The 27,796-nt window shown below is 38.9% G+C and overlaps 1 protein-coding gene across 1 annotated transcript in view; it reads right to left on the bottom strand.

Annotated features, from left to right (window-relative positions):
* Positions 1-27,796, bottom strand: part of b4galt2 (UDP-Gal:betaGlcNAc beta 1,4- galactosyltransferase, polypeptide 2) — a 197,965-nt gene that overhangs the window by 167,441 nt on the left and 2,728 nt on the right. Inside the window, exon 2 of the mRNA XM_005742547.1 lies at positions 2,370-3,399. Within this exon, the coding sequence (XP_005742604.1) occupies positions 2,370-2,715 (346 nt within the window). The 5' untranslated portion in view covers positions 2,716-3,399. The remainder of the gene's footprint in view (positions 1-2,369; positions 3,400-27,796) is intronic.

A 27,796-nucleotide genomic window follows, 5' to 3' on the forward strand; every position in this document is an offset into this window, starting at 1 on the left:
GTGTGTGTGTGTGTGTGTGTGTGTGTCTGCATGGGTGTGAAGTAAGTGTGTGACCACTATGTAATTATGGATTTAGTGAACCCCAGGCTTAGTGTGACTCTATCGACCTCAGATTTGTTGGGTGGATACATAATGATGATATGTGTGTGTAAGCAAGTGAAGGTGCCCTGTGTGCAGCTTGTTTTACATACATATCGAATATTTTCCACCTATTCCACGAAGCCGTCTCCCCATCAGACGATGTCTTCACTGAGTTTCAGTTTTCTTTTTTTAACTTTTAAATTCTGTTTTTTTAGATGGATAATTCTGCAGTTACACTAGAGAAAACAGTGGTTTATGATCTCAACATGACAAAAAATTACTGTAACCATGTTTTCAATGAAGGTCTCATGTTAGCTTTGAAATAGCTGCTCTAAAAATGGAGAAAATGACTATGGCAGTCAGTCTGCTATCAGTTTGCATTTAAACGGCATCAAGGTAGCAATTAACTATGACAAATCTGCAAAAATTACAAGTCTGTGGCTGTAGCAAACCACTTGCTATGTACATACACAGAAATTCACATTTCATAGAGATTCAACTACAAAATGACATACAGACAGTTGGCAACCAGTCCAGTCCTCTATCGCAGACGGACAGATCGCAGACAGGTTGTTCACATCGGTTCACACTGATTCAGATCGACTGCAAAGTGCTGGCAACCTGTCGATATTTATAGAAATACATTTGCAAACCTTAGACAACCTGTCTGAAAATGACTGCAGACAGTCCGACCAGTCACCAGACCACGGTTGTTATGTGACTGGTTACCTCCCCCCACTTGTGCAATCACTACAAGTACTTGCATTTAGTCTTTGACAGCAGAAACATTTAATGTAACCACCAGGCAAACAGTAATTTGTTCTCGCAAGGAGCCCGCCCCTCTGTTTTAACTCTAATGTGACTGAGCCATAAGAAACCAAAGCAACTAACTAGGTTGAGTAAATCGGGTTAAAAGAATGTTAAAATAGAGCCTTTCCTTTGTTTTTAAGTTTCAGGGTGGTGAGCCAGCCCACATTCTTTTTCTAACACATTTATTTTTTTGTTGCCTTACAAGAAACATTACTACTTTATATATTATATGAACATTTTTATTATAACACTAAGAACACTAAACAACTAAAAAAATGCAGGACTCTTTTAAAACTGATCCTGCACCCTCCGCTTTCATCTGTGCTGCTGTGTGTTTGTGTTTGTGTCAGCTCACGTGTCTCACTGCATGAATTAATAGCTCCACTGTGAGTCTATAAGGTTGAAATACCACATTGTAAATTGTTGACATTAAATCCATTTTATGTTGCAGGCTGACCCAGAAAAACAAAATTATGGTTACACTTGCTCTTTTGCTAATTGGAGATGCATTTATTTACAGAATATAAAGTAGTACCTACACAGCTTTAAGCTCTGATCGAAGGCTCATCTAACTACATCTGCATCTAACGTTACTCTAATGAATGATGTGCAAATCCTCCTGGTTTAGTTATACAATTACTCGGTATACAGTACAAGCAAACTGGATGAAGAATAAATAAATAAGCTACGTATTATCAGAAAAAGCTAAAGAAGTGTAAAAGCAGAAAATTAAACCTCAAACTTGTGTACACCGTAACTTAGATCTGACTTGAGCTAAAATGAGTTGTAATAGGAGCTGAAGAGTACAGTGTAAGCACAACAAAAGCTAAATGCTAGTCCACACATATTATATTAGAAGCAGGAGTTACAAGGGAAAAGCTTCTCCTAGAAAATATGATCATGAAATCTTTGTTGTTCTCAGGCAAAAAATTCACATCTTCAAAAGATTCATTTTGCATTAAAAGTCAGATCAAACAGAGATGCACACAGACGTCTGCTTCACATCTGTTCGTGTCATCGACATCCCCCTGATATATGCAGAATCCTGTCTATCTACAGTTAGCTTGCTGGCTACATGACAAAGACAGGCCAGATAAAGTAGAATCGGCAGACTGCTGCTGCGCCCATGGTTTCGCCTCCCAAGAGGAAGTGTCACAGACAAACACAACTACAGACAGGAATATTTTAAATTTCACATTTTTGTGAAAGGCAACTGTGAAATTTCTCCCGGGTAGCTCCACCATATTTAAAGTCACCGCCAACAGCTTGACAATAAAGACAAAAAAATCTACCTGTTTGTACATAATGCACATGTGAGGAGCGACTACACTGACCAATCAGAAAATCTGTGAAAACATATTAAGGGTGAGTGTGTGTGTGTGTGTGTTCTGGGGTGAAAACAACTCGTTATTGTAACTACAAAAGAATTGGAAAAAAGCGAGGGAAATGTAGGAGAAGTCTGTGACATTATTACTCACCAAGGCCAGGCGGGCTTTCAGGACATGGTGGCAGTGGTTTGGGAGACGGTGTCTGAGTGTTCTCCGGCTGCACACTTGGCACCAGCTGCTCGCCTGTGGCCAGGTAGCTGGCTAATGTGGCGTTGGGCCTGGAGAGGTTGTAATAGTAATAATGATGTCCGCTCCCTGCCCCACTAACATTGCTCCTGGATCCGTTGCGGCCATTGTTAAAGCGACTGAAGAGGTCGAAGCGCTGCGAGTACACATCGAAGTACAGGATCATCATGATGAGGAAATGGAGCAGGCAGAGCAGCAGCACGCCTTTACAGATGCGCTCCAGAGTCCGGCCCAACATCAGCCGGGTCATGGCAGAGGAAGACGACTGTCCTGCGGCGGCCAGCCACGACAACGCTGACGTGGCCAGGTTAGGGGCATGCGCTCATCCCGACGGACATGTGGGTAAAATCAGGCTACTGTTAGATCTCTGATTAGGTTATTTCATACTCAACGATCTGACTTCAGCAGGGGTCATGGGATTACTGATGAGAATGGGCAAGGTACACCATCACCTACGCCTGCTTTTCCCAAAATGTGATCAGCCAGCTTGTTTCTGGCGTGTCCTGAGATTCCCTGCATGACAAAAAGTACTAAATGCTATAGTTTCTATTTATCACAGCACTCCTCGAGCCTGGTGAAAAGCATGGATAGATCAATTTAAACTACAAAATAAGGTGGCTTTGTGAACATACTCATATGAAAATGTGGTAAAGGGTTTAGTTGGCCATCATCAAAGTATCAAACTATGGCTGATGCCAGAATTAAAAGGCAGTCCACTTCAGTAGCTAGTGCTGCAAAGCTCTAAATATGTGCCGATACCAGAGATGGCTCAGATGTTCATCGTTGTAAAGAAGAAAAGTGTAAAGCGTCAGCTGACATGTCTGTTGGGTCGATCTCTTCTCACATGTCTGCTCACGGGTCCATCAGACTTTGTTGGATGGTGAACACGGTCCTCTTTAGTCTCGCAACGTTAAATGTGGAAAGCCTCAGCGACCTGGAAGATAGAAGTTAGATAAGAAAGAAATACTTTAGGATGAAGCCAAATCATCTTAAGTTCATTTTAATTACACTAATAAATCTTTTTTCATTAAAATAATGGCTTTGTGCCGTTAAATAACATTAATATTTCGGCTTCTTATTTAAACAGGAACAGGTGAAGTGTTATTAATTGAAGCTGTGCATTTCGACTCCGTGCAGTGACTTTTTGTACCATTTGCTGCATAAAATCAAACTGGGCATCATCGATCTTCCGCTGGCATTTTCAGTATTCTGTGACCTTGTTCGTATTCGAAATGCCTGGTTTAATAGCAGTGAAATAAATTTAGGAGTTCTCTCTCATCAGAGAAAGAAGTACACATGGGGATTTGGCAAAAACAGAATCAACAATAAAAGCATCTACAGGCGCAAACAAACACCAAGCCTTGACTGGGGCGGTTCAGCCAAATTGACATGCCAAGTCAATTTTCCAGTCAAGTGATTTAAAAAGCATTTATGATAGAATGAGAAGGCAAGTGGGAATACACAATGCAATGAACATGTGAGCAAAAGGAGAGAGGGAGAGAGAGAGGGAGCACTTAGAGCATTCCCACAGGCCAATCATACTGAAGGTTTATAGCTTTTCCAATCAATGAGAGAAAAGGAGGAGATGAGGTTGAAGATGATGATAAAAACCCTGAAAGGCACGAGACTTTCTGATGAAAAGAAAAAGAATTAAAGGGAAAGACAGAGGCGGTAATAGATATCTGTATATGAATGCTGGTATTCTGAATGAACGTCAGCTCATAGTTTCTCTACAGGTTAAAAAGACAGACACACTAGACAATCAGAGGAGGTTTTGCATACCCGGAAAAATTATTCTTGTCCTAACAACTCTGTCTTCAAATACAAGCGAAAGCAAGACCATCTTTAAGTGAAGACGTCACTTAAAGAAACGGGAGGGTTTTATCTTTTTAATTATCCGTCCGGTGGGCCCGTTTTACAAGTGCTCTTTAAATGACTGTAACTATGTTAGCATCTGTGCTAAAGACAAAAAGGTTTTGTAAAGAAGAGAAGAGAAGCATTACTGTAGCACAAAGCATTCACAGCATACTGCTGTCTGGACACAGAAACAAAGCTCCAATTAGAGTTTACCATGTGCACTTCACATTACCAACTCCTCAACCATTTTCAGAGCCAAAATTACAAAATAAGTCCAGGCGACCATATATGTCAGTTTTTAAAATCCAATCCAACATAACATATGCACTCGTGTACCACTTTGGTAGATAGACATTTTGAAAAATGAGAATAAAAAGAGAATATATCCAGTGACTGGTAGTTCTCTTGGCAAAAATGCCTTGTTGATACAAGGGTTCAGAGAGAATGGCAAGACTGCTTTGAGCTGATAGGAAGCAAAGAATAACTCAAATAATTGTTACAACCGTGCAGGAGAACATCTCTGAACACACAACACATCAAACATTAAAGCACATGGGCTTTTTGCACTGGCAATAGGGAGTCCAAACCAGTACTAGTGTTCCTAATAAAGTTTCCAGTAAGTTTCCAGCAAGTCTAGAAACCTGTTTAAAACTTACATGTGGTATTAAAACAGGTCATTACTTACCGGTACTCAGATGCATATTGGTTTAAATCAGAACTTAAATCAGGCAATTTCATTCAAGGTGATTAACTGGTCACTGAGATGTCATGAAATGATTCTAATAAAAAATGACCACAGTGATTTCCAAAGGCACAAGATGGCTTTTGGAAATTCTCTTTCAGCTGAACAAAAACTCAACGGCATTTACTTAACATTGAATAATAAAAAAAAAAAACATCTAAAGTTCTCAGTTTGCAAATGAGTTGTCATTTTTTACAAGCAAAACTAACTGAATTATTAATTATCAGCATATCTGACTGAGTTTCTCTTGATTGAGCAACTAATCCTTTCAAGTCTAATGAGGCTTTCAGACAGGAAATGACAAAGGCACTGCTGTGCTCTGAAAGCCATTATTTCCAATGGCTTGCACTAAGCAGAGCACAGTGCAGCACTCAGTAATTTGTACAGTCAAACTTCAGCTGAGGTTGGAGCACTTCACGCTGTGACAAATGCACACATGGCTAGTAAAAAATCCATGCGGCGGCAGGCAGGGAAGGCAGAATGGTTTCTCTGAATGATGTGACTTGTGTATAAAGACCTTAAGAGGAAAACCCTTTCCTGGAAAAAGGCTTCAATCCAACAAAGACATGCCAGGTGTGCACTCCAAAATGTTTAGGTTTCCCTAAACAGTACTTTGGTGACATGTAAAAAAAAAAAAAAAAAGTTTTTTTTTTACATAAGTACAGATTAAAATGTTACATTAAATGGAATCAAATGTAATATAATTGATTGGGAAGCTTATACCAAGTATATTTTACTGATTAAATATTTGGATAAATAAGCTTGATCTGATATATTTCAGTAACATTTTACTCAAATTATTGGTTCATGTTTACGAGGGCCAAGAATCATTTTTAAGTGAGTATTTTAGCAGTTAGGTAGCTGTATGTTATTAACTCCTCCCCACAGTTCCATAGGATATTTAGAGCTTTTGAATTAAACCCCACTATGTTTTAAAAACTATACCTAACTTGTTTTGTCCTTTGTGCCCCCTTAAATGGTCAGCTGAATTCAGCAGTAGGAATTTATTGCATCCTGAGACTGGCTTTAAAACCGGACCCGGTTTTGTTGAGTTTTATGTTTGTATTCTTTTGAATTCTACTGTTTTCTCTTTCTATAAAATGGAAGAAAAAGAAAGATCTCTAACTTTCTACAAGAAAAACTTTTACTGCCAGAAAAATAACATTTTCAAATAATGACCTGTCCAACTGACAAAGTTTCCAGCCTTTGGGTACGATGCTGTACCATCTGCTTTACTCTGCGTTCTGATGCTGACTTTTGAGGCAAAATGTAATAAATTTAAACACATGTTGGGTGACTGAGCTGATGGTCGTGGCCTGTCCAAAAAGCTGGCTGCCTTTTGTCTGTGGGCAGCAGTGTGCGTGTTTGAATGATGCGTCTGCGAATGTGTGAGTGTGCGCAACCTGCCAGTTAATGAGATGGATTTCTGCTGACCGAAGGACCCGGACACTGCATGTCAGTCACATGCTTGTGCGAGCCAGGATTTATTTCCCAGTCGTGCTGCTCTTCAGTGGCTAAACAGGCCGACACGTAATGTATCGGGGTAAATTTTTCAAACGTGCAGTCAGGCAGTCAGACAGATAATCAGTCAGACAGACTGAAGAGTTTTTGCCCCATTTTCTGCTTCAGCTGCAGAGCTCAGGGACAAAAAGGTTGCCACTGGTGTCGAGCGGGTATTAAAGTGTTTGAGAGTCAAGTGTAGCGCTACTGAAAATCATCAGCAGCAAAACAAAAGAAATAAATCGGGAGACAGGACTGAGATTTAGTTTTCCCACGGACGACCGGCTGCACAGCATTTATCAAAGATCAATGTAGATAGCGTAAACATCACTGCTTTTGCTCTCTTGTGGGGTACAAAACAAAGTCCATGGGTGCTAAATCCATCTAGACATCGGCTTATTTATTTACTAACATTTCGCTCAACTGACTTTTCTTTAAAGAAGTATAAGTTTGTTTTGAAAAAGGTCAGCAGAGCGAAACAAAAGAGGAAATGTGTGTCTTTCAGCCTCTTTTTAGCGCTTGTCTCTCCCGCTCAGCCCTTTATTATCTATCTCTCTCTCTGGGAGCAGAGATTGTATAGATGGCAGACAAAGTGCTCACCTTCAATTTAATATGTAAATGTAAACTAGGGAGGAATACGATGACCAGGAATGAATTAATTACATCTCTAAAGCTCATAAATCTCAGAGTATGGAGATGCACCAGGCAGAGAGAGAAGAGACAGATAAAGGTAGAGACATAGATCTTTTATGTGGTTTGTGTAGCTTATTCAAGGATCCCTGAAACTCCCTTTTTAACAGCAGCAATAAATTTCATAACAGTCCCTGATCATATCACGTCTGCCAAGGAACCCACAGAGAACTGCTGTTAAAATATGTGAAGTAGAATATAACTGCTTGTTTCCATCTCTGTTAAATTTCAAGGCTGAGAAAGATACTGCAGATGAGAAGGAGGGGAATATGAAGATCACTAAATCTACTATAATGAAATCAAAGAGGGGATGAGCCACAGACAGTCAAAGAGATTGGAAATGAAAACAATGATTAGGACAGGTGAGTTTTTATTACAGTTTGTCTGTTACTGGAGATTAGCACGTTCACTAATCTCTATGTGAAGCTGCAGAAAGTACAACTCACTGTTAAATGGGTTGTGGATTAATTATGATACTGCAACTCTGAAAGAGGGTGTAGCTACAGTAAGCTTGTTGGATTAAGAGATGCGTTCAACAAAAGCGAACTTCCAACACCTCCGCTGTGATGTTGCTGAAATGTTTGTAGAGGGAAAACTTTTCACATTGTGCCTGGATGTTAGTACCAAAAGTTGTCTCTGGATCATAAAGCAAATACATTCCTGACTCGAGAACTTTTTTTTTATTCCAAAAACAACACAATATCCACTCACTGGTGTAACTACAGGCTAAATCATATGCACTAGGTATGGGATTTAAATGCTTACTCCAACAGTCCAAAGACATGCTTGTTAGGTTAATTAGTAATTCTAAATAGGCAGTCACTGTGAATGTGAGTGCGAATGATTGTCTCTCTGTGTTACACGTATGATAACCTGGCAACCTGTTTGGGTTGTAACGTTTCTCAGCTAATGTCAGTTATCTGCAAGCGTGAATTGTACAAGTGATTAAGAAAATAAATGGATGGATGGGTGGATGGATGGATAAGTACCAATGATAATAACATCTTGTAATGTACTGTACAACTAAATGATTATAATTGGAGTAAGTGGTCAGGTGGTAGTTATTTAAATAAAGCAAGTACAACTTAAGTGCTCTCTTTCTTTGAACACCCTCTTTGGCTGGTGCTTAAAAGATAAGTGAATAAACAACAGCTGGAAGACACTGCTGCGACAGGAGGTGGAGCAGGTCATCTACTAAGTGAAAGGTTGGTGATTCAATCATTGGCTGGTCAAGTTTGAACCCTCGTATTATTCCTAATTTCATAAGAAGCCTCTCTGAACTTTGAACGTTGTCACTTAAAATGGATTAATGGACGTACATACAGAGCACTGGTACAACGCTACCCTTTTAACACTATGCCTCGCCAGATATCAGCTCCAACAACCTTTAATACTTTTCAGCAAACTTTATGCAGTTCCAAATTAGATCTCATTGCTAAAAAAAAGCCAAATGTGTGTTGTTTTACAACACTAAATTAAATTCTTAGAATTTTCCATCTATCACGAATCTTCATTGTTTGAAGATTGATTTGATATCAGAATATAAAGACCTCAGAATTCTTGTTTCACCTGGGTGGTAACACTTTATTGTGCATTTTATAAACTGTATTTTGAAAAGCCCTGTCAGCAACAGTAACAGAAGCCATTTCCAAACGGCCTATTCATAACAGAAATTGAATTCTATGTTATGGTATCAATCAGTAGAGCCGTATACTACAACTACTAAGGGACAATAAAGCAGAACTTGCTTTTCATTAGATATACAGCATACGCAGCCAATCAGACTACTACCTTCCTTCAGCTTATGTTATATATACATATACTGACACAATGTTAGATGCTTGTGTTATACATGTCCACAATTTCAAATAACAAGGGCAGCGTAGGCACAAATACACTAGAATGTTCAGTTTCACACAGGATTTCTTTTTGTTTTCGACCTGTATGATTTGGGGAGCCAGGATTGAGATTCTGTTTTCTTCTGGGTTGTGCAGCATTTATCAAAGATCAATGTAAATAATGTACACATGAGTGCTTTTTCTCTCACGCGGGGTACAAAATAAAGTTCATGGGTGCTAAATCATTTAGACGTCAGCATATTTGCTTGCTACGTTTCTCTCAACTGACCTTTCTTTAAAGAAGTACCTGAGTAATATGATCATCTCAGGCAGATGAGCAGTAGCCCCACCTTCCATTCCAACCTTAAGTTTGTGAGGAGCAGTGGATCAGAAGAAACCTGACTCAAAGAAAGTATTCACGAAAAAGCCTGATGTAAATTAATTATCATAAGTCTGGTTTTACTTGGCCTATCCACACAGTTTAAAATGGGTAAATAATTTGAAGCTGACATTTTAGCGCTGGCACTTCCGTGGACACATATGGAAGTAGAAGCATGCAAGCATGTATATGCATGTGTGAAACTCAGTGGTGGGTAGTCATTTAAAAACAAAAACTATACTATAAACTATATATATAGTTTTAATTTATGAATTATATGCTCAGCTGTTACTCTTTTCACATGCAGCACTGAAATTTACATCTCAATAATACTGTAGAGCTTAGCTATTGCACTTTTGAGCCTGCCATTGCAAGAGACCTATTCATGTACACATTTATAGCCCAGTGCAATGCTTACAATAGAATAGAATAGAATAGCCCTTTAGTGTCATTGTACATGTACAACGAAATTATGAGTGGAACATGAATGTAAGATTAACTAGAGAAATAGAGTAAATATACATGAATCAGGGATTGTAGTAGTCAAGCTATTAAGTTGTAATATATCAGACACCTGTCTATTGTAGTAAAGAGAGAGATGAGTGTGAAAGCAAAACTGTTGATTAACTGGTCAATCTAAGTTCCTCGCTCATCTATGGGCTTCAGCTCTGGGAAGTGACCAAAAAAAATGAGACTGCAGACAGAAACAGTGGGTGTCGAAAGATAGGGCGAGGAGCTAGGAGGGGTTCAGAGTAGTGTCGTTATTCCTTCACATCGAAAGGACCCGATTGGCATGGGCATCTGACTAGGATGCGTTCTAGGTGAGGTGTTTCGGGCATATCCAACTAGGAGGAGATGCTGGCACAAACCAACTTGCTGGGGAAAGCGTGTCTCTGAGGGAGGTGTGGGCAGGTCTGCTTAGACTATCGCCCAGCGACACGGATGAGCAGAAGAAAATGTATGGATGGGTACGAGACGAGGTTAAAACCTTCTGTCTGGCTACACTAACGTTGGCAGCCTTTAAAGAAATTTCAAGATACTAGACTTCTTTAATTTTCCGGTTCTGTCACATTAACGTAATGGATTCCTCTTTCAAATGTTGCACACTCACTACACACACATATCAAAAAGCACATTTAGATGAAGTGCCAACTAAAGCTAGCAGAATGTCGACAACATCTGTATCTTAAAATTTTAATTGGCTGCCAGACGGGTGGCAAGACTGGTAATTTGTGAGGGTACATAATTCATCAAGTAGAGGCCAAGCATATGCTGGAAGGAGAGATGGTCTCTGACTGAACAGGGGGCTTTTAATGCGAAGAGATCACTCGAAACAAAACATCACATCACTGTCGCACAGTTTCAGATGAATGTCTTTATCCGAACGTTGAGAGCCACAACAAGCCACCAATTCAAAATTTGGAGGAAAGAGCTGCTTTTTATTCTCTGCCGTTAACCACTGGTCACCTCCGATGGGAAATTTGTGGTTTGAATTTAGACTCAGTTACACCATATTCAGAAACGAAGGTTCAAAAGTAAGTGTATAGGGAATCTAAAATGTGATGATTTTCCAAACTTAGTCCCATCAGTCCAGAGCAGGGTTTAGATGTGATAAATGTCAGTTTGAGTGGTTTGAGTGTAAATGAGAGGATATCTAAATTCTTCCTTTGACTCACACGATAGTTTGTCTGTTCCTTTTAGCAGATTGTCTTCACTGTGCCATGCCGCTTCATATCTCTTTCAAACTAAGCATCCCGACTTGTCAGTTATTCCAGAATGCAGCCATGCATTTTACCCGAGTGCTCTCACAGCACGAGGCCATGTGTGCAAGAGTGAGCAGTTAACACGACTTATTTTCTAACTACGTTTTGCACGTCAGTCTCAGGTGTAAGTGTAGGTTACCAAAAGTTAACAAAACTTCAAATTTTCTGTGACATGTTAACAAATGAGCATCAAAATCCATTGTTTAAAATATTTATGAAATAAAACTAAAGAGTCAATGTTGATAAAAGAAGATAAAAAAAAGCATAGCACAACACCCCATCATAAAAAAGGACTATTTAAACACAACACTGTGATTCGTTTTTTTACTAGTACAACCCGATTGTGGTGATTTTATATAATTTACCACAACATGATGTTTGTATAATCATAATAAAAACCCCTGGGTGTTCTCTTCTTCATACACATGCAACCGCTGTTGTCACTGCAACAACTTCTACCTGTTCTCTCAGCCTTCCTCACACCTCTAATTGCTTCAAGCTGTGTTCCTACCAGATGTGTTTCAGAGGTGCAGCAGTAACACACAATCCAACATGGAATTGCCTTCACTGTTAGATAACGTGGAAAAAAAACTATTTTAATTTGTTTTCAACGCTGAGCTACAGCGACAGTCATACTTGAGGGTACCTCAGGATGGACATAAGTTCAACTTACTAAAACATATCGTTAGCTTCATAGCATAAGTGCCTAAGTCATTTTTTTGTGATGACATAGGCAGACGGACAGGATGATGCAGCAGTGGTAGGGGAGTAAAGTTAGGCAAAAATCTCAATTTGACCAAAAAATGACTTAGGCACTTATGCTATGAAGCTAACGATATGGAAGTTTCAAGAAGCATAGAAGAATGGCCAGTGAAACAGGGTAAGTAAAAGCTGTCCACCAGGGGCAGATAAAGTACTGAGCTACCCATTATTTCTTGATGTTTTGCTTTCAAGGAGAGAGACTTGCAATTTTTTGTAGTGCAAAAGTGGTAACTCTTCAGGCTTTCAAAAGGTCCTTCAAAACTGAAAACAAAATATAATAATAAATTGTTCTTCTCCACATCCTGTACTTCTGTCCATTTGCCATAACTGAGCTGAACATATCAAGTAAATTAAGGATATGAGATCGTATTGTATACACTCGTGGATCTTCCCGTCAGTGCAATCACCATTGATCATTTCTAACAGGGTTTAATGCAACAGAGAGCTTTTTCACCACTACACACATCCATAAAGACATTTACAGTTTCTACTAGAAAACCTATTGATATAATGCATGACCCACCTCCTCACCCCATCATAAATACTTTACTTTTAAACCTAGAACCAGTTCTTTACCCTAAAACAAAAACAAAGTACTGTACAGCCCAAAAGATCCTCACTCCCAATATTTAAAGGTTCACACTGGTTCTTACAAAGACAGACATACAAGCGGATACACACACGTCCAGCATCATGAGTCTCCAGCTCTTTAGCAGATGTTCTCAGACTGCACTGAGAACATCTGCTAAAGCCTCAGGCTGTATGCCTTGTTTAGTTTATTTTATATACTCATCTTAACCAACTGATGAGGTAGACAACAGATAGAGGACTGACATTTTTGTCACATGCAAAGATTTTCTTTGTCATCAAAGTGGCTATAATAATTATTTTTGTTATAATAAAACATCACTACTTATTTAGAATTCTGTATTTTCTGTAGTCATAATAGGCAAATGAAGCAGTCGCAAATCAGACACTTTCCAAATACTTCATGGTGGATAAAAATTTCATGATAACTTTCTGCATTCACATTTTCATCAATTTTGACAAGATCTCCAACACCACTGTCTGAAGGGCCCAAAGCCCAAACTCATGACCGAGCCTCCACCATGCTTTATAGATGGCTGTAGACGCTCGCTCTTGTACCTCTCTCCTGACGTCCTCTGTATATATTGATGATGATTTCAAGCAAAAATAACCCATCTGGTTTCATTATTCCATGTGATCTGTTGACTCTGATTTTCTGTCCAGTTTTTATGTAATTTGGCATTGCTTGGCCCTTACTCCTAGTTTCCCTTCCTTTCGAATGACTTCCCGACAGCCACCGTTCAACTGAGACCATTTCTGATGAGGCTTTAGTGAACAGTAGATGGACCAACTTTCACTCTTCACTGTTCATCGGCTGCAGATAGTTTGTTGGGACACACAATGCTAAGATGTACCAATAATTACTTTTGGTATTTTCTGCCATTTTTAAAGAAATAGGAGAAAAATTGTAACAGGCTGCTAGTAACAAAGTGCCTAAAGATACAAATTAAAATGGGCTGTTTGGTAAGATGTATGTTATGTGTAGACACAACACTGATTCATCCCTAGAGTTATGTGCCTTTTATATGCATGAATAATTCAAAAGGTCAGTGTGAAGTGGCTTGAAAAAAATTTGAAAAAAACAAAACAAACTACAACAAAAACAAAACATTTTAAACATGATAAAAAAGTCTGGCTCCTGCAATACAAATATAAAGGTGAGGGGTGTCATGGAGAGTTTTGCACAGTACTGTAAACCATCTGAAACCCAAAATATAACTGAAGAGAAACAGTTCTTCCATATCCTGTACTTCTGCCCATTTGCCGTAATTGAGCTGAATATATCAAATAAATTAAGGATATGAGATCGTATTGTATACACGCCTTGATCTTCCCATCAGTGCAACCACCATTGATCATTTCTAACAGGGTTTAATGCAAAAAAGAATAAGACTTTCTTTTCCCAGCAGTGAGCTTTGTCACCACCACACACATCCATAAACACATTTACAGTTTCTACTAGAAAACCAATTGATATAATGCATGACCCACCTTCTCACCCCATCATAAATACTTTACTTTTAAACCTAAAACTAAGTATTAACCTTAAAATACACACTCCCAATATTTGCAGTTCACACTGGTCCTCACAAAGACATACACACGCAGACATATAAGTACATACACACTCGCTCCCAGCATCATGAGTCTCCAGCTCTTTAGCAGATGTTCTCAGCGCAGCCCTCAGGCTGTATGCCTTGTTTAGTTTAGTTTATATACTCATCTTAACCAACTGATGAGGCAGACAACAGATAGAGGACTCTCACTGTTGCCTCATAAAAACATTTTCTTTGTTATTAAAGAGGTTTTTGTTATTTTTTAATTATCTGTTCAATTCAGTCTTATTTATATAGCGCCAAGTCATAGCAACAATCCAAACTGGGAGCTGGTTGCACAGAAGAGGGGCCTGGAAGCTGACGGCTCTGCCTCCCATCCTACTTTTAAACAATCTACGAATCACAAATAATCCTGTAGTTTGAGAGATAAGTGCTCTATTGCAGTGATACAGTACTCTGAGGGCTTTAGGATAAGATGGGGACTTATTATTCAAGGTCTTGTATTTGATGAGGAGGATTTTAAATTTGATTCTGGATTTAACACGGAGCCAATGAAGAGAAGCCAATATAGAAGACATATGCTCTCTTTCTCTAATCCCTGCCTGTAATCTTGCACTAGAATTTTAGATCAACTATAAACTTTTCAGGACGTTTTTAGGACATCCTGATATTAACAAATTACAATAGTCCAGCCTAGAAGTAAGAAATGCATGAACGAGTTTTTCTGCAGAACAGGACGCTTCTAATTTTAGAGATACTGTGCAAATGGAAAAAAGCAGTCCTACATATTTGTTTAATATGCATATTGAAAGACTGGTCCAAAACAACTGCAAGATTCCTCACTGTGTTACTGGAAGCCTAGGTAATGCCATCTAGAGCGAGCATCTAGTTACATAGCACATTTCTAAGATTTTGAGGGCCGAGTACAATAACCTCCGTTTCATCTGAATTTAGAAGGAGAAAATTAGAGGTCATGTCTGTGAGACAGTCCTACACTTTAAATAACTGATGTGTGTTATCTGGTAAAGATAAAGTTGGGTATCATCTGCATAGCAATGAAATTGTATGCTATGTCTTCTAATGACACTGGCTAAGGGAGGCGTGTACAATGTCCACAGAAGTGGTACTAACACAGAACCCTGTGGAACTCCATAACTATCCTTAGTGTGTAAAGAGGACTCTCCATTTACATGAACAAAGAACATTGGAGATTGGCCTTTAATTAGCTAACACAGCTGGGGCAAGTGATGGCTTATTAAGTAACGATTTAACTACTTTCAGCTTGAAGGCCTCATCGGTACATGGCTGATTTTAAAATTTTATTTGTGAAGATATTCATAAAGTCATGAATCAAATGGAAACCAAGCCAGGAAAAAGCAACTTCCTGCTTAGAACCAGGAGATTTGGGCGTTGTTTTTCACAGACACCAATACAGTATATCAGGTTACTTGGTACTCATAGGACAAGGCTAGGTTTTTGCACTGTTTTTAGACCGAAGTTGTAAACTTAGTTAACTGATCTCGAATCTTAACATCCGGCATTTCCTCTAATAACAGCTTTAAAGTCATCGTTTTCCAGGCCATAACTTCACTGTTCTGGTTTTCCCCACTGCACCCACACTTCTCACATTTTCAACTGCAGAAGCCTGCTTTTTTAAGTGTTTTTAATAAAACCACTGTGGACTACCTGCTTATCACAAAAGCTGGCAAACTGGCAAACATTATTAACTAATGCCCAAGGTGTTTTACTGAGCTAGGCAGAGCACAAAAAGAGCTAGAGCTCATTCATCAGATTACCTGAAAATGCTCCAGAAAGTGGGTGAATAAGAAACCATTTACTAACAAATTCACCATGTCATCCAAAATATGTAATTATTGACCTCACAGTTTGCTTCTGCTGCCCCCAAGTGGTCATAAAAACGCGGGGCTGTTATATTTCTTCATATATTGACTACGACTCAAAACAAAGATGCTCAAAGGTAAATAAGCGTAAGTTTAAGTGTGACGTTTGAGTGTGAAGGCAGGATGAAGGCTGGATGAAGATCACAGTCTGAGCATCTCTCTCTCTTTTCCTCTTCCACCCTCCATCGCTTCTGCCTCTTGAGCCTCCAGCCTCTTGAGTTTTAACCTACAAGTCAGCCCTCTCAGTCTTATCAAAAATTAATTAGCCATGCTGCACTTGATAGTATAGAGCCTCAGAGGTCTCTCGTGGCACCAACACATCTTGCTGTAGGCAAGTTCATCTCCCACAAACCAACCAGCACACACTGAGACAGACAGAAGTTATCTATGGCTTGGCACAAGCAGCCTGTAGAGTGTGAGTCTCATGTATTAGGAAAAGAAGCTAAATCTTTCATTCACACCACACAAAAAGAGGTCACTTAAAGGTGCATATCTGACGAAATTACAGATTTGGAATCCAGTCAGAGGTATTGCACCACATCTAAAGTCAACCAAAAAGGCTTTTTCAAACCTATAAATCAATTTTCAAAGAAAACCACAGAGTATCTGTGTCTTTGCTGAAAATTTGATCCCCATGATGAAATCTGAAACCAGTGAATGATATAATAAAAACGGAGAGAGAGGGGGGAAGGGGAGATGGTGGAAATAGAGCGACAGAGAACACACTGTCATTGTGAAGGATCTAGGTCATGTCCCTAAGAAGCAGGGTATGATGGCAACAATACAACATACTGCACAGGAGTTAAGAAAATAGCTTGCCACAATATTTTAACATAGTCTGATCATGAAATACGCGCACAACAATAACCCCCAAAAAACTGAACTTAAGGTAAAATATTTCAGAGATCTAAAGACCTGACTTCCACTTTCTTCCTTTATCATTAAGGGAAGTCAAAGAAAAACAACTTAAGTCTCACTGATTGAGTTTACATGTACAAATGTATCCTGTTTCCAGTGGTACAGCCATTTCTCTTTGATGGCATTATATTATTTGGAATACTCACAAAGTGTAGGATCTCCTACAAACACCTTGTCCATATTTATGATCTATGGATGTATGGCTATTTTATAAATTGATTCATGTAGTTAGTACTTAAACATTCTTGACTTCAAGAAACACAAAACCCCATAATCCCCTGTAACACTAACATGTTTTACATTCTTTTTTGTAAGGATTAACACACAAATCGTAATAGTCTGTAAGCTTTAGAGATCCTGTCAGGAATATTTTAATTTATTTATTATTTCACTTATTCTGAGCCTGGCGAGCTGTTTCCACCTTTGTGCTAACCAACCTTTTAAAATAAAGTCATACTTTATGTTTTCCAGATGTGGTAAATTACTTTGTTGCAGCAGTTTAAAAAAAAAAAAAACACTGGCTGTACACCTGCATATTTAAAATGCAAATACTGTATTAAGATTATGGCAGACTAATGTGCTCATAAAAATACATACTCAGATATAAGATTGTGAGAATAATAGAATTTCAAAGTCAATACCAATACCCAGAGAAGTACCTGAAACCTGATTTTAAATATCATAATAAAAATGAACAAAAAATCTGATCTTTTTAAAATAAAGATAGGAAAATACCAAAATAACATTAAGAGCAACACCAATGTTACATTGTGTGATGATCACACAGTAACTATAAAGTATATGTGACATATTTTAAGATGCTGTTCGAAAGTGCAAAAAAACAAAACAAAAGAAGAGAAGAGAAGAGAAGAGAAGAGAAGAGGGGTTTTGGGGGATTTTTGTTTTCATTTTTTAAATTTTGTATTTCAATGCTGGTTGTTAAGGTAGGCTGCTGCTGTTTCGAGTTCTAGTAGCTGATAGAACCATAATCCAGTCTCAATCTGGGACCTTATGAGAAACTTTCTTCAAAACAAATAATTGTATCCTTCTGTTAAATGAAGACTAACCCCCACATTGTTGTTTTATCATTAACATTAGCCACTTTTTTAATAATAACACGGTATCAAAACATTATGCTGCGTCTTAAGGATTAGTATCAAGTTTGAAATTCTATTATGGTGACAACCCGACTGCAGACATGAGACAACTAAAATGAGGAGTGGTACCGTTCAACTTCTCACTTCAGTTCAGCCTTTTTGTTTATGGTTCTTGCTTATGTAATTCTGTCCATTTCAAACCCTCTCAAGCTGATTTTTGAGCATCGTTAGTGAAAAAACCAACATGTGCACACGTTAAAGGTCACTTTCAGTTTTATCAAAGGGTCAAGCAGCCAGTCAAACCCAGTTTGTCTGAGAGCACGTAAGCTCAGTGACTGAGCTTCAACCTCACTGTCACGATGGGAAAGGACAAAGCATCATGGGTGAATCAGCCACTCCACGTCAACACAGCAATGACCTTTCGGTGTTCATCAGCAAAGTTCATTCAGTTTAAGTTCATGAGTTCATCTCACATACTGCGTCCCTCATGAGTGACATAACAAAAAGAAAACAATCTAAAGGTAGGCGAATCTAAAGTGAATCATAAGTGGAAAAATACATCCACAATCAGCGCGTCATTAACTTCTTCATCAACATAGTAACATTACTCCTGAAAAAAACACAAACTGCTAACAAATGACCAAAATAATGATAATAATACACTTTTTGTTAATTTTCTAAAAAACAAGAGGTGAAATTACAATGTTATTACACATCAGGCATCATCTTTTCTATTCTCAGGAAGCCTGTTATTTGACATGTAGCAGATTAAATAGTCAAAGATGTAACTACAGGAAAATCATAATCATCAATTCACAAGTATACTGCTAACCCTGAAGTAAAGTGCTGCAACTACTCAGCCGTTAATTAAATCAAGTCATTCACAAAATGAAAACACTGTGTCTGTATGTTTATGATCTTTTCATTGAAACTGTGTTTTTAATAGAAAATAAAAGGTAAAGAGAATATTTCTCTGCCTGCAGCAGAACAATGTCACATGAGAACTCTACAGTTGACCCACCTTATGGTTGTGATAACTCCAGGCTCAAATGTGAATTACATTATTAATGCACAAGCTGTCATACAATCACGAAGTTCTCCTGCCTGAAGGTAGGACTGACAATAGTGTCTAGCCTGAGCTAGGTTTATAAAGACAGTTCTTCATGACTTATACAGTGTTGTGTGTCACTTTGACAGATGTTTATTGTTGCAAATATGTAGGCCTCTATTTTTACCTGCGATTACGACACACACTACGAAATGCGAGGAGTGAAGTTTTAGAGCTTCGAGAGAGTGACCGAGATTAAGGGTCGGCAATCTACTGGGTGTTTTTCTATCCAGGTATACTTTCACTACATTGTGTTTGGGATCTGATGGTACTTTGCTGTCTTTGTAATTCCAATAATTTCGACATGTCCCTAACACCACAGGCTGAAATACAGCCTTAAATCAAACAGAGGCTCCACCATGTTTTACTGTAGATCCTCACAGTTGTCACTCTCTCCATATATATTGATAATGGCTGGACCAAATATTTCTAATTTTTAAATTTATCACTCAATCAGACATGTTGCCTTGATTTTCAATTCAGTTCTTGTGTAATTTGGCATAACTCAGCCTATTGTCCCCATTTCCCTTCCTTAACCCATTTAATCCCAAATTTTCCCTGCAAAATAAGTGCATGCATTTTACTCTTTAGACTTCCCCTACAAGCAATGTGTTTAATTTTGTTAACGTAATGGGGGGTTAAAACGGCAACAATTGTTGCCAGACTTTCAAAAACTGTTCACCTGCTGTACATAATAGATAGCCTTTTAGTCTCAGCACTTCTTCTTTTGTCTTCCACTGTAGTTTCCTCAGATTTTTTAAAGACACACTGCACACAAAGCTAAAATATGCCGCGCGTTTGGCTAATACATCGTTGGGTATCATCTTGTTGGTCTAAAAACCCTTTTGCATTCCTGTCAGACTGTATCATCTTTCTCGACTCAAGAATAGTGTAAAATACAGTGTATGTGTGTAATGTATATAATGTATGTATATAATGTAAAAATGGTTCTTTGCTAAGTTTTCTGTTGTGTATAGACACAACACTTAAAAAACCTTGATAGACCTTCAGAAAGGAACAAAAAACAAAACAAAACAAGAAAGCTTGCTCCTTGGTAGCAAAATATAAAGAAATGAGGAGTGTCTCAAGACTTCTGAACTATATCAGCTGTCTCATTATCTACCCTCTAGTATCAACTATCTCTAAAACTTTACCAGTCTTTCTTTAGCCACTCGCACTATACAAAGCAATAACAATCCCCTCCAGACCAACATCTTTTTATTACCTATGTAATAAAAATATAAAAAGAAAAAATATTTAGTTTGTGAAACTTGTGAAGCACACCTATAACTGTAAACAACATCAGCTTTTAATCTTGTGTTATGGCTTTTTTTTTAATAACCTCCCCTGTGCCTAGTCTACAGACTGAGTGAAATCCAGTGGGAGGCTGCAGTAGGCCACTCAACTCCAAAATAAACACAGAAGGCACAAAAGTATTGGCCTTATCTTTGGCATACAGTATCCAGCTCTCCATAATACAACTACACTAGTGGCTGTGTAAGGCTGCAGAAGCTGTCACGCTGTGAGCTAAATGACAACATCAGCTTGCTAATGTGCTCACAGTGGCGATCTTAATAGGTTAAATAAAAGTTCACCATGTTCACCATCTTAATTTAGCAGGTTTTCACACAGCTGAAGCTGAGAGGAAAGCCAGAAATTTACAGCTAAATTTACAATCAATATGAAACACTAAGAGGTGCTGAATAAAAAATAAATAACTGGGATAGTGACAATAAATGCAAATCATCCTAAGAAGATGACTGCACTGTCTTTACCTAATTTAATCGCAATCCACTTAAGAAAATAGGAGGATATTTCCACCCAGGCTGTGTTTCACTCTCGCCCGTGCACTATTGAGTTTTTCCTCAGTTGTTTGGGCCACGCATTATGTTTTATGGTAGGTGGTAGGCATTACCTTAATCTCACCTGCCACCCAACATCAACCAGGGAGGTACCAAGAGCAAGGCCACATCTTTGGCTAAACGTTAAGCATCCATTAATTAAATTTAATCCTAAGGCCGTGCACTTCTCAAATCCTTGCCTCATATATTATTTATTTTTTTCTAATGGTGGAATAAAAATTACATTTAGCCTGGTGGCAAAGGTTAAAGTGGTTAGCACTGTCGCCTCACAGGAATAGCGATAGTAGAGTTCACCAGCAACGGGAGAACCGCAAAATAAACTTTAAAGACAAAAAAATAGAGTATGGAAAACACAGACAGTGACTGCAGTGGGTACTTTTCATTGTTTTTGACACTCAGTTTTACTTCTGCACTTTGTACGTTCTAACTTTGCTTTTCTCAGCTGGTGGCTGACAGATCAACAACAACACGAGTAAGAGTGGCCCAAAGACCGGCTGTACCACATACACTGCCAACAGAGCTCCCTGCAGGCAGACAGGCTGTCCCTGGAGGACCCGTCCAGGTGTATCCTGGCTTTTCTCCTAGGAGAGAACCTCTAAGTAAAGTGATGCTAAAGCATCCTTACTGCCTAATGTAGAATTAGCAATTTGAGATTATGGAATAGAGAACGATGGATCAGTATCAGCTATTTTAATATTGTGACAATGAGATTTTTAGTTTTACTTGGAGCAGAAAATAAATTGCGGCTACAACAAAAACAAAACAGAACAAACAGATCCGGTAAATATATATTTAAAAAAAGAGAGAACAAGATGAAAGAAGCTGAGTGGGACGAGGTCGAACAGAGGGGAATAAAAGCCGACCAAATCAGAACAAAACTCTAGTGTTCTCTTGTCTAAAACTTCCTCTTCTCAGCTCTGCCCATGCGGATATTAAATTGCCTCTCAGCCGTCTCTGATCTCAAGGAGGCTGAACTGTTTAAAAGTCTGATATCACATTGCCTCTCTGCTCCTCTTCCTGCTGTCTCCCATCGAAGAACAAGCGCGCCGCTTTGTTTTAAAGGTCCACTCCTGCTCATATATTCGTAAATTTGTTTTTCCAGATGAAATTGACAAGCAACAGAGGAATCAATGAGATATCACAGTGGGAAAAAGTATTTGATGCTGCTTTTCACTGTTTCTCAGCAGGCAGGGCTGCACCCGCATTATGCAAATACAACAAAGCCCCGTCTGTAGTTACAATGCATGGACAACATTGGAAACATCATCATCTCCCTCTCTTTCTCTCCCTCTCTCTCCCTCTCCATCCTCTTTCTCTGTCTTCTTCCCCCCCTCACTGTCTGATCCAGCTGCTCATTTGGCAACAGAGCAAAGAAATAAATGAAGTGCTTCAGCGGAAGGAAAGCTTCACTGCGAGAGGGATTGTGGGCAGAAGGAGTGAGATGAGGATTTGGTGAGGGGGGGGGTTTAAAGACAGTTTACTTAAATGAGTGTCTTTTTGGCTTAAAACATCAGTGGGACTTTTGGCTTAAGGCCACCACTTTCCAATCAACCTGTGTCCTTGGGTGTTTGGATTTTGTAAACAATTTGAAAAGCGGTGTTTATTCTTTTTAAGTGCAAAAGAAAACAACATGTACAAACAACAGAGTCTGTAGTCACACTGAACAGAAGGAAAGGATAAACCTAAGAAACTAAGTGAAAGGAGATCTGTTGTTAGTTACTGCATAACATAGTCGTTCTTCAAACACTATAGGGTATCGTTACAGACAGTCGGTGGCCACTTTGTAAGACACACCTGCTCATCAGCTTGTTCATGTAAATCTCTAATCAGCCGATCACATGGCAGCAACTCAATGCATTAGGTATGTAGACATTGTGAAGACGACTTGCTTAAGTTCAAACTGAGTATCAGAATGGGAAACAAAGGTGATTTAAGTGATTTTGAACGCGGCATGGTTGTAAGTGCCAGATGGGCTGGTCTGAACTGGTCTGATCTACTGGGATTGTCCCACAGAGCCATATCCAGAGTTTACAGAGAATAATCCGGAAAAGAGAAAATATCCAGATAACAGCAGTTCTCTGGGTGAAAATGCCGGGTTGACACTGAATGGACAGACTCCTTTGAGCTGACGGAAAGGCAACAGTAACATAAATAACCATATTTTATGACCAAGGTATGGAGAGCAAGTAAAAATGCCCATTGGGGTCTACATTGGGCATTTGTGAGTAAGCTGTTGGGCTGTGTGGGCGGGGGAGATAGAGCAGGTCCTCTACCAATTGGAAGGTTGGCAGTTTTATCCCTAGCTGTTCCAGTCTGCATGCCAAAGTATCCCTGGGCAAGATACTGAACCCTGAGTTGCTCTTAATGTGTTCACTGGGGTTTCAATGGTAGACAGAAAGCACGATACTGCTTGTGTGAGTGGGTGAATGACACATGTTGTATAAAGTACTTTGAGTGTTCATGTAGAGTATAAAAGTTCTATATAAGAATCTTTCCTTTTACCCTTTTACCTACATGGAGTTCCTTTGGGCAAACCCAATATGGACTTGCCCATATAGGCTACCCCAGTGTCCAGAGCAGTTTTGTCTTTCTGGGCCCCCAAGAGAGGATTCTGTGGGCTGCTCGCAGTGGGCCACGTGGCATGTGTGCTGGGGAAAAGCATCTTTGAACACACAACACATTGTACCTTGAAGCAGATTGGCTACAGCAGAAAAGACCACACCATGCCAGTCCTGCCAGTTAACAACAGGAAACTGAGACTGTAATTCCCACTGGCTCATCAAAATTGAACAACAGAAGAGTGAAAATGTTGCCAGGTTGAGTCTCAATCTCTGCTGCAACATTTGGATGGCGACAACATGAAAGCACAGGTCAATCCTTCCTTGCATCAACAAATCAGGATGATTGTGGTGGCACAGTGGTGAGGGGGGATTTTCTTGCTACACTTTGAGCTTTTGGGTAATGACTGGTTTGGAGTCCCATAACTAGTGACCATAAGTGGAAGAATATCAGGGGAACAGCTAAAAAAGACATAGAATCATAACATTTGCTCTTTTGGCTCTGTTTGACTTTTTTCTACTTTTAGTCTACTGTTCTTTGTAAGTATTTAGTTTCTTTTTTCTAAAATGGCTCACCTGTCTCCATGTCAGTCTTTACTATATCCGACACATATACAGCACACTATTTCAAACACACAAACAACCAGCAACGCAGAAAGTTATACAGGAAAGAGAAGAGACAATCTAGCATCTCTGCAAAATTACAATTAAATTAAGTTCTATTTTAAAATCAAGGCAGCAGAAGGAAGAAGCACCATTGTCTTCTTTTTTTTTTCTCGTTTTGAAATGATGCATGCTCCCCATACATGCATTCATTACGGAGATCTGAGGTACGAGGCCAACTCTCCAGTCGTACTTGTCTGTGTAACAAGAAACTATACCCAAGCAAATGAAATAAAACACAAATCTGATAGCAATTTTAAAATCAATACAATAATGGGAAGCCAAACTGAACTAAAAGCACTCTCACCATAGTTAATCTCCAGAGACCATAATCCATCAGGACAACCAGACACCTAGTCCTCAAACATAAGACTTTTATATGTCATACAGTCAAATGCAAAGTGCAAGTACAAAACTGAACAGTGGAGTCTTACACAATTTCAACTTTTTCTCTTATCATCTTTACAACAGCAAAACAACAGACTATTCAACCAGAGTGCATGCATCATACAGTATGCTTTCTGTCATGCATGGCATCTGAACTTCTTTAGGTTTTTTGAAGATCACCTCTCATCCGAGAAGCTTCTTTACTTCTAAAACCAAAAAGTAAAGAGTCAAAGAGTCCAGAACTATGTCTCCATAGTTGGACAGTTCCACACATACACCTTTATTATCTTTGCACGGACAAAACTCCAAGAAAACCCCTAGCAAACCAAAATGTATCACTAAAAACAACGTAAGAACATTCGCTTTGCATATTAGCCAGATGAGGAACAAAAGTAAATACAGGAAGACGGAATTTTAGAATACTCTGCAGAATAGAAAAGGTATTGCAAACATATGGATTTATCTGGGATATACTTTAGGGAAAACTGTACACAGCAGGCTAGTTGCTGCGCCTACTAGTTGGGTCGGATTTGAGATTATATTCTCACTGTAAAAGAACCGCTTTATTGGGAACAGGACCAAGACCACCTCTTCCAAAGGGTCTCGATGCAGTTGTTTTGGTCCACACCCAAATCTGATTAGCATGTTCATATCTGTCCAAATAAATCACACCAAGGGTAAAAACAAACAGGAGTTTGATTTAAATGGAATCAACAGCGCGGGTAGTGCATCTCAGCACAGTGAAACTGGTTGTGATAGAAGAGAAAGAGACCGTTTTAGCTGGAAATAATACTTCGGAAGATCATTTAGAAAAATACTTGAATAAATATTCAAAATCATCAAAAATATAAATATATATTTGAGAGTTATTTGGGTTTTGTTTAATCTGCACAAACGTTTCTTTGCTAATCTCTAATTGCAGTATTATTTTTTGTTCCAGAGCATTTTTGTAAGGTTGCCGAGCAACCAGCCAAGCACCTCCCTAAAAGGTCAAAGTGTTCACTGAAACAGCAGCACTGTCCACCCATGGTTAAGCGGGGCAATTTGTGCCGTATATTAAATGACAAGAAATGCAAGAAACTGTGCAAAAAAAATATGGTCAGCGATCATCTCTGAGACTGAGGACACTGTGATTTAATGATATTAACACCCTCTCAGTCCACAGGGACACTTGTGCAAACAGTGCTGTCCTCACAGGCTGAATATAACAGAAGATAATACTTAATAATAAATTAAAGATGATAACTTAACCTTTACTTTACTCCCTAAGGAAAAAATGAAAAAAAAAAATAGACCACAAACGACACCACACACACACTCTCTGAATTCCCCCCTTCGGCAACTCAGGAATGGCCTGATTAGTTCCCATGACAACAAATCCCAACATGAAAGGGCGATCAGAAAAATGAATCAGTAGCAGTCTCTGTTAAGGTCGCCAGAATCGGAAAGGTGAAGATAACGAGTGAACCAGAGGTTACCAACGTGAAACAAGCTGCCCACTCTTCACTGCTTCATTCTGTAGAGTTTCTGTAAGGGACAGTAAGGATTAAGTTTATCTGTTGCAGCGTAACCTGCTTATTGTCCATTCCTGGAAACAGACGCAAATTCCTTTACGCAGGACGGGACATTAAAAAATTAAAAAAAAATAGAAAAACTTGGAGTGTTTACGCAAGGCTGATCTAAACACTGTAACAGTGATGCAACGTGCCGCAGCCAGCGAGGCTAACAAGAGGCTCTTGACTGAAAAGAAAAATGCCTTTTATATATAAAATATACATAAGAAATCAAGCAAGAGTCTGAAAGTAAATGTTACTCTGGACTCAGGAAACAGATACACAAGAAAATCCGATCACCTGTCGACACCACGTCACCTGTTTAGGTCGAACAGATTCGGACGAAATCTGTGACCTGGCAATTCAAACAATCGCAAATGTATCTTTTTAATCTTCCCGTTAATAGTTTTTACACCTGTAAAAAAAACTCTAAAGAGGTAGTAAAACCATAAAAAAGGTTTTAGAAAGTATAAACTATCAAGCAAATGCTAGGACTTAATTCCATTTTGCCTATTCAGCTGACTTATTCAGCCACTAATGATGAATAACTGGTGCTGACAAAAGTGGGGATGTCTGAGCATCACACACTTCATTTCCTGCGCTGAGGTGAATTTTATGCATCAATTTGCAACTTTTTCTGCATCAGTTTATCAAAGAAAAGTCTATTTACATAAAAAGGAAAACACAAAAATCAAGCAGCAGGTAACAGCTCACCATACAGTGGAATGATGCTCTCAGGCAGGGATGCTTGCAAATAATTGTTATTGCTTATTTTCTTACTTAATATAGTTTCTGCTGATTCAACACACATACAAGTACGATTTAGTCCTCCCCCCTCTTTTGTGCGTGCCTGGATAAAGAAATCAAAAGGGTTGATTTTTCTAGATATTAGGATATTTGTTTGTCAGCTGTTTGAGAAAGTAATCTACTCATTATTATGTGTACATTACCTATGTTTGTGACAAATAAATTAATTCACTTTAACTTATCAACCTGGTAAAACAGTGGCTCAAAATGTTCTTGTTTTTTAGGCGTTTCAAGAAAAAAAAACAACCTCATGTTGAACCTGATCGCTTTGTTCTTTCTGACGCACCATTGGACAGGTCAGACAGGAAATGCTATCCCATTGCTGATTAAGGTAGGTGTGTGTGTGTGTGTGTGTGTGTGTGTGTGTGTGTGTGTGTGTGTGTGTGTGTGTGTGCAGTAGAGATGCCTGCTACCAAAAAAATAACAAGTTGTATGAATGCATACTTCATATTCATATTGTAGTAGTAAAAAGAAGCTGACCCTCTTGATTAATCTCTGACATTTGCTAAATAACTACTCTGCTGTTTACATCTTCATATCCTGAGGGTGGAGACATAGAAAACCCTGTCCGGTGTAATTAAACGTCCCTGTGCCACAGTCCCCTCTCTGCCATCAGATAAGCCTTGAGTGAAGTCAAAGGCTCACTCCGAGGGTCAAAAGATGCTTTCACAAAACAATGAGAAACTACTGCTCAAAGGGATAATTCTACTCTACAGGGAGTGCAGAATTATTAGGCAAGTTGTATTTTTGAGGAATAATTTTATTATTGAACAACAACCATGTTCTCAATGAACCCAAAAAA

The sequence above is a fragment of the Pundamilia nyererei genome, unplaced genomic scaffold (genome assembly GCF_000239375.1).
Source record: "Pundamilia nyererei isolate P.nyererei 1_Seehausen unplaced genomic scaffold, PunNye1.0 scaffold00121, whole genome shotgun sequence".
In the NCBI taxonomy this organism is placed as follows: domain Eukaryota; kingdom Metazoa; phylum Chordata; class Actinopteri; order Cichliformes; family Cichlidae; genus Pundamilia; species Pundamilia nyererei.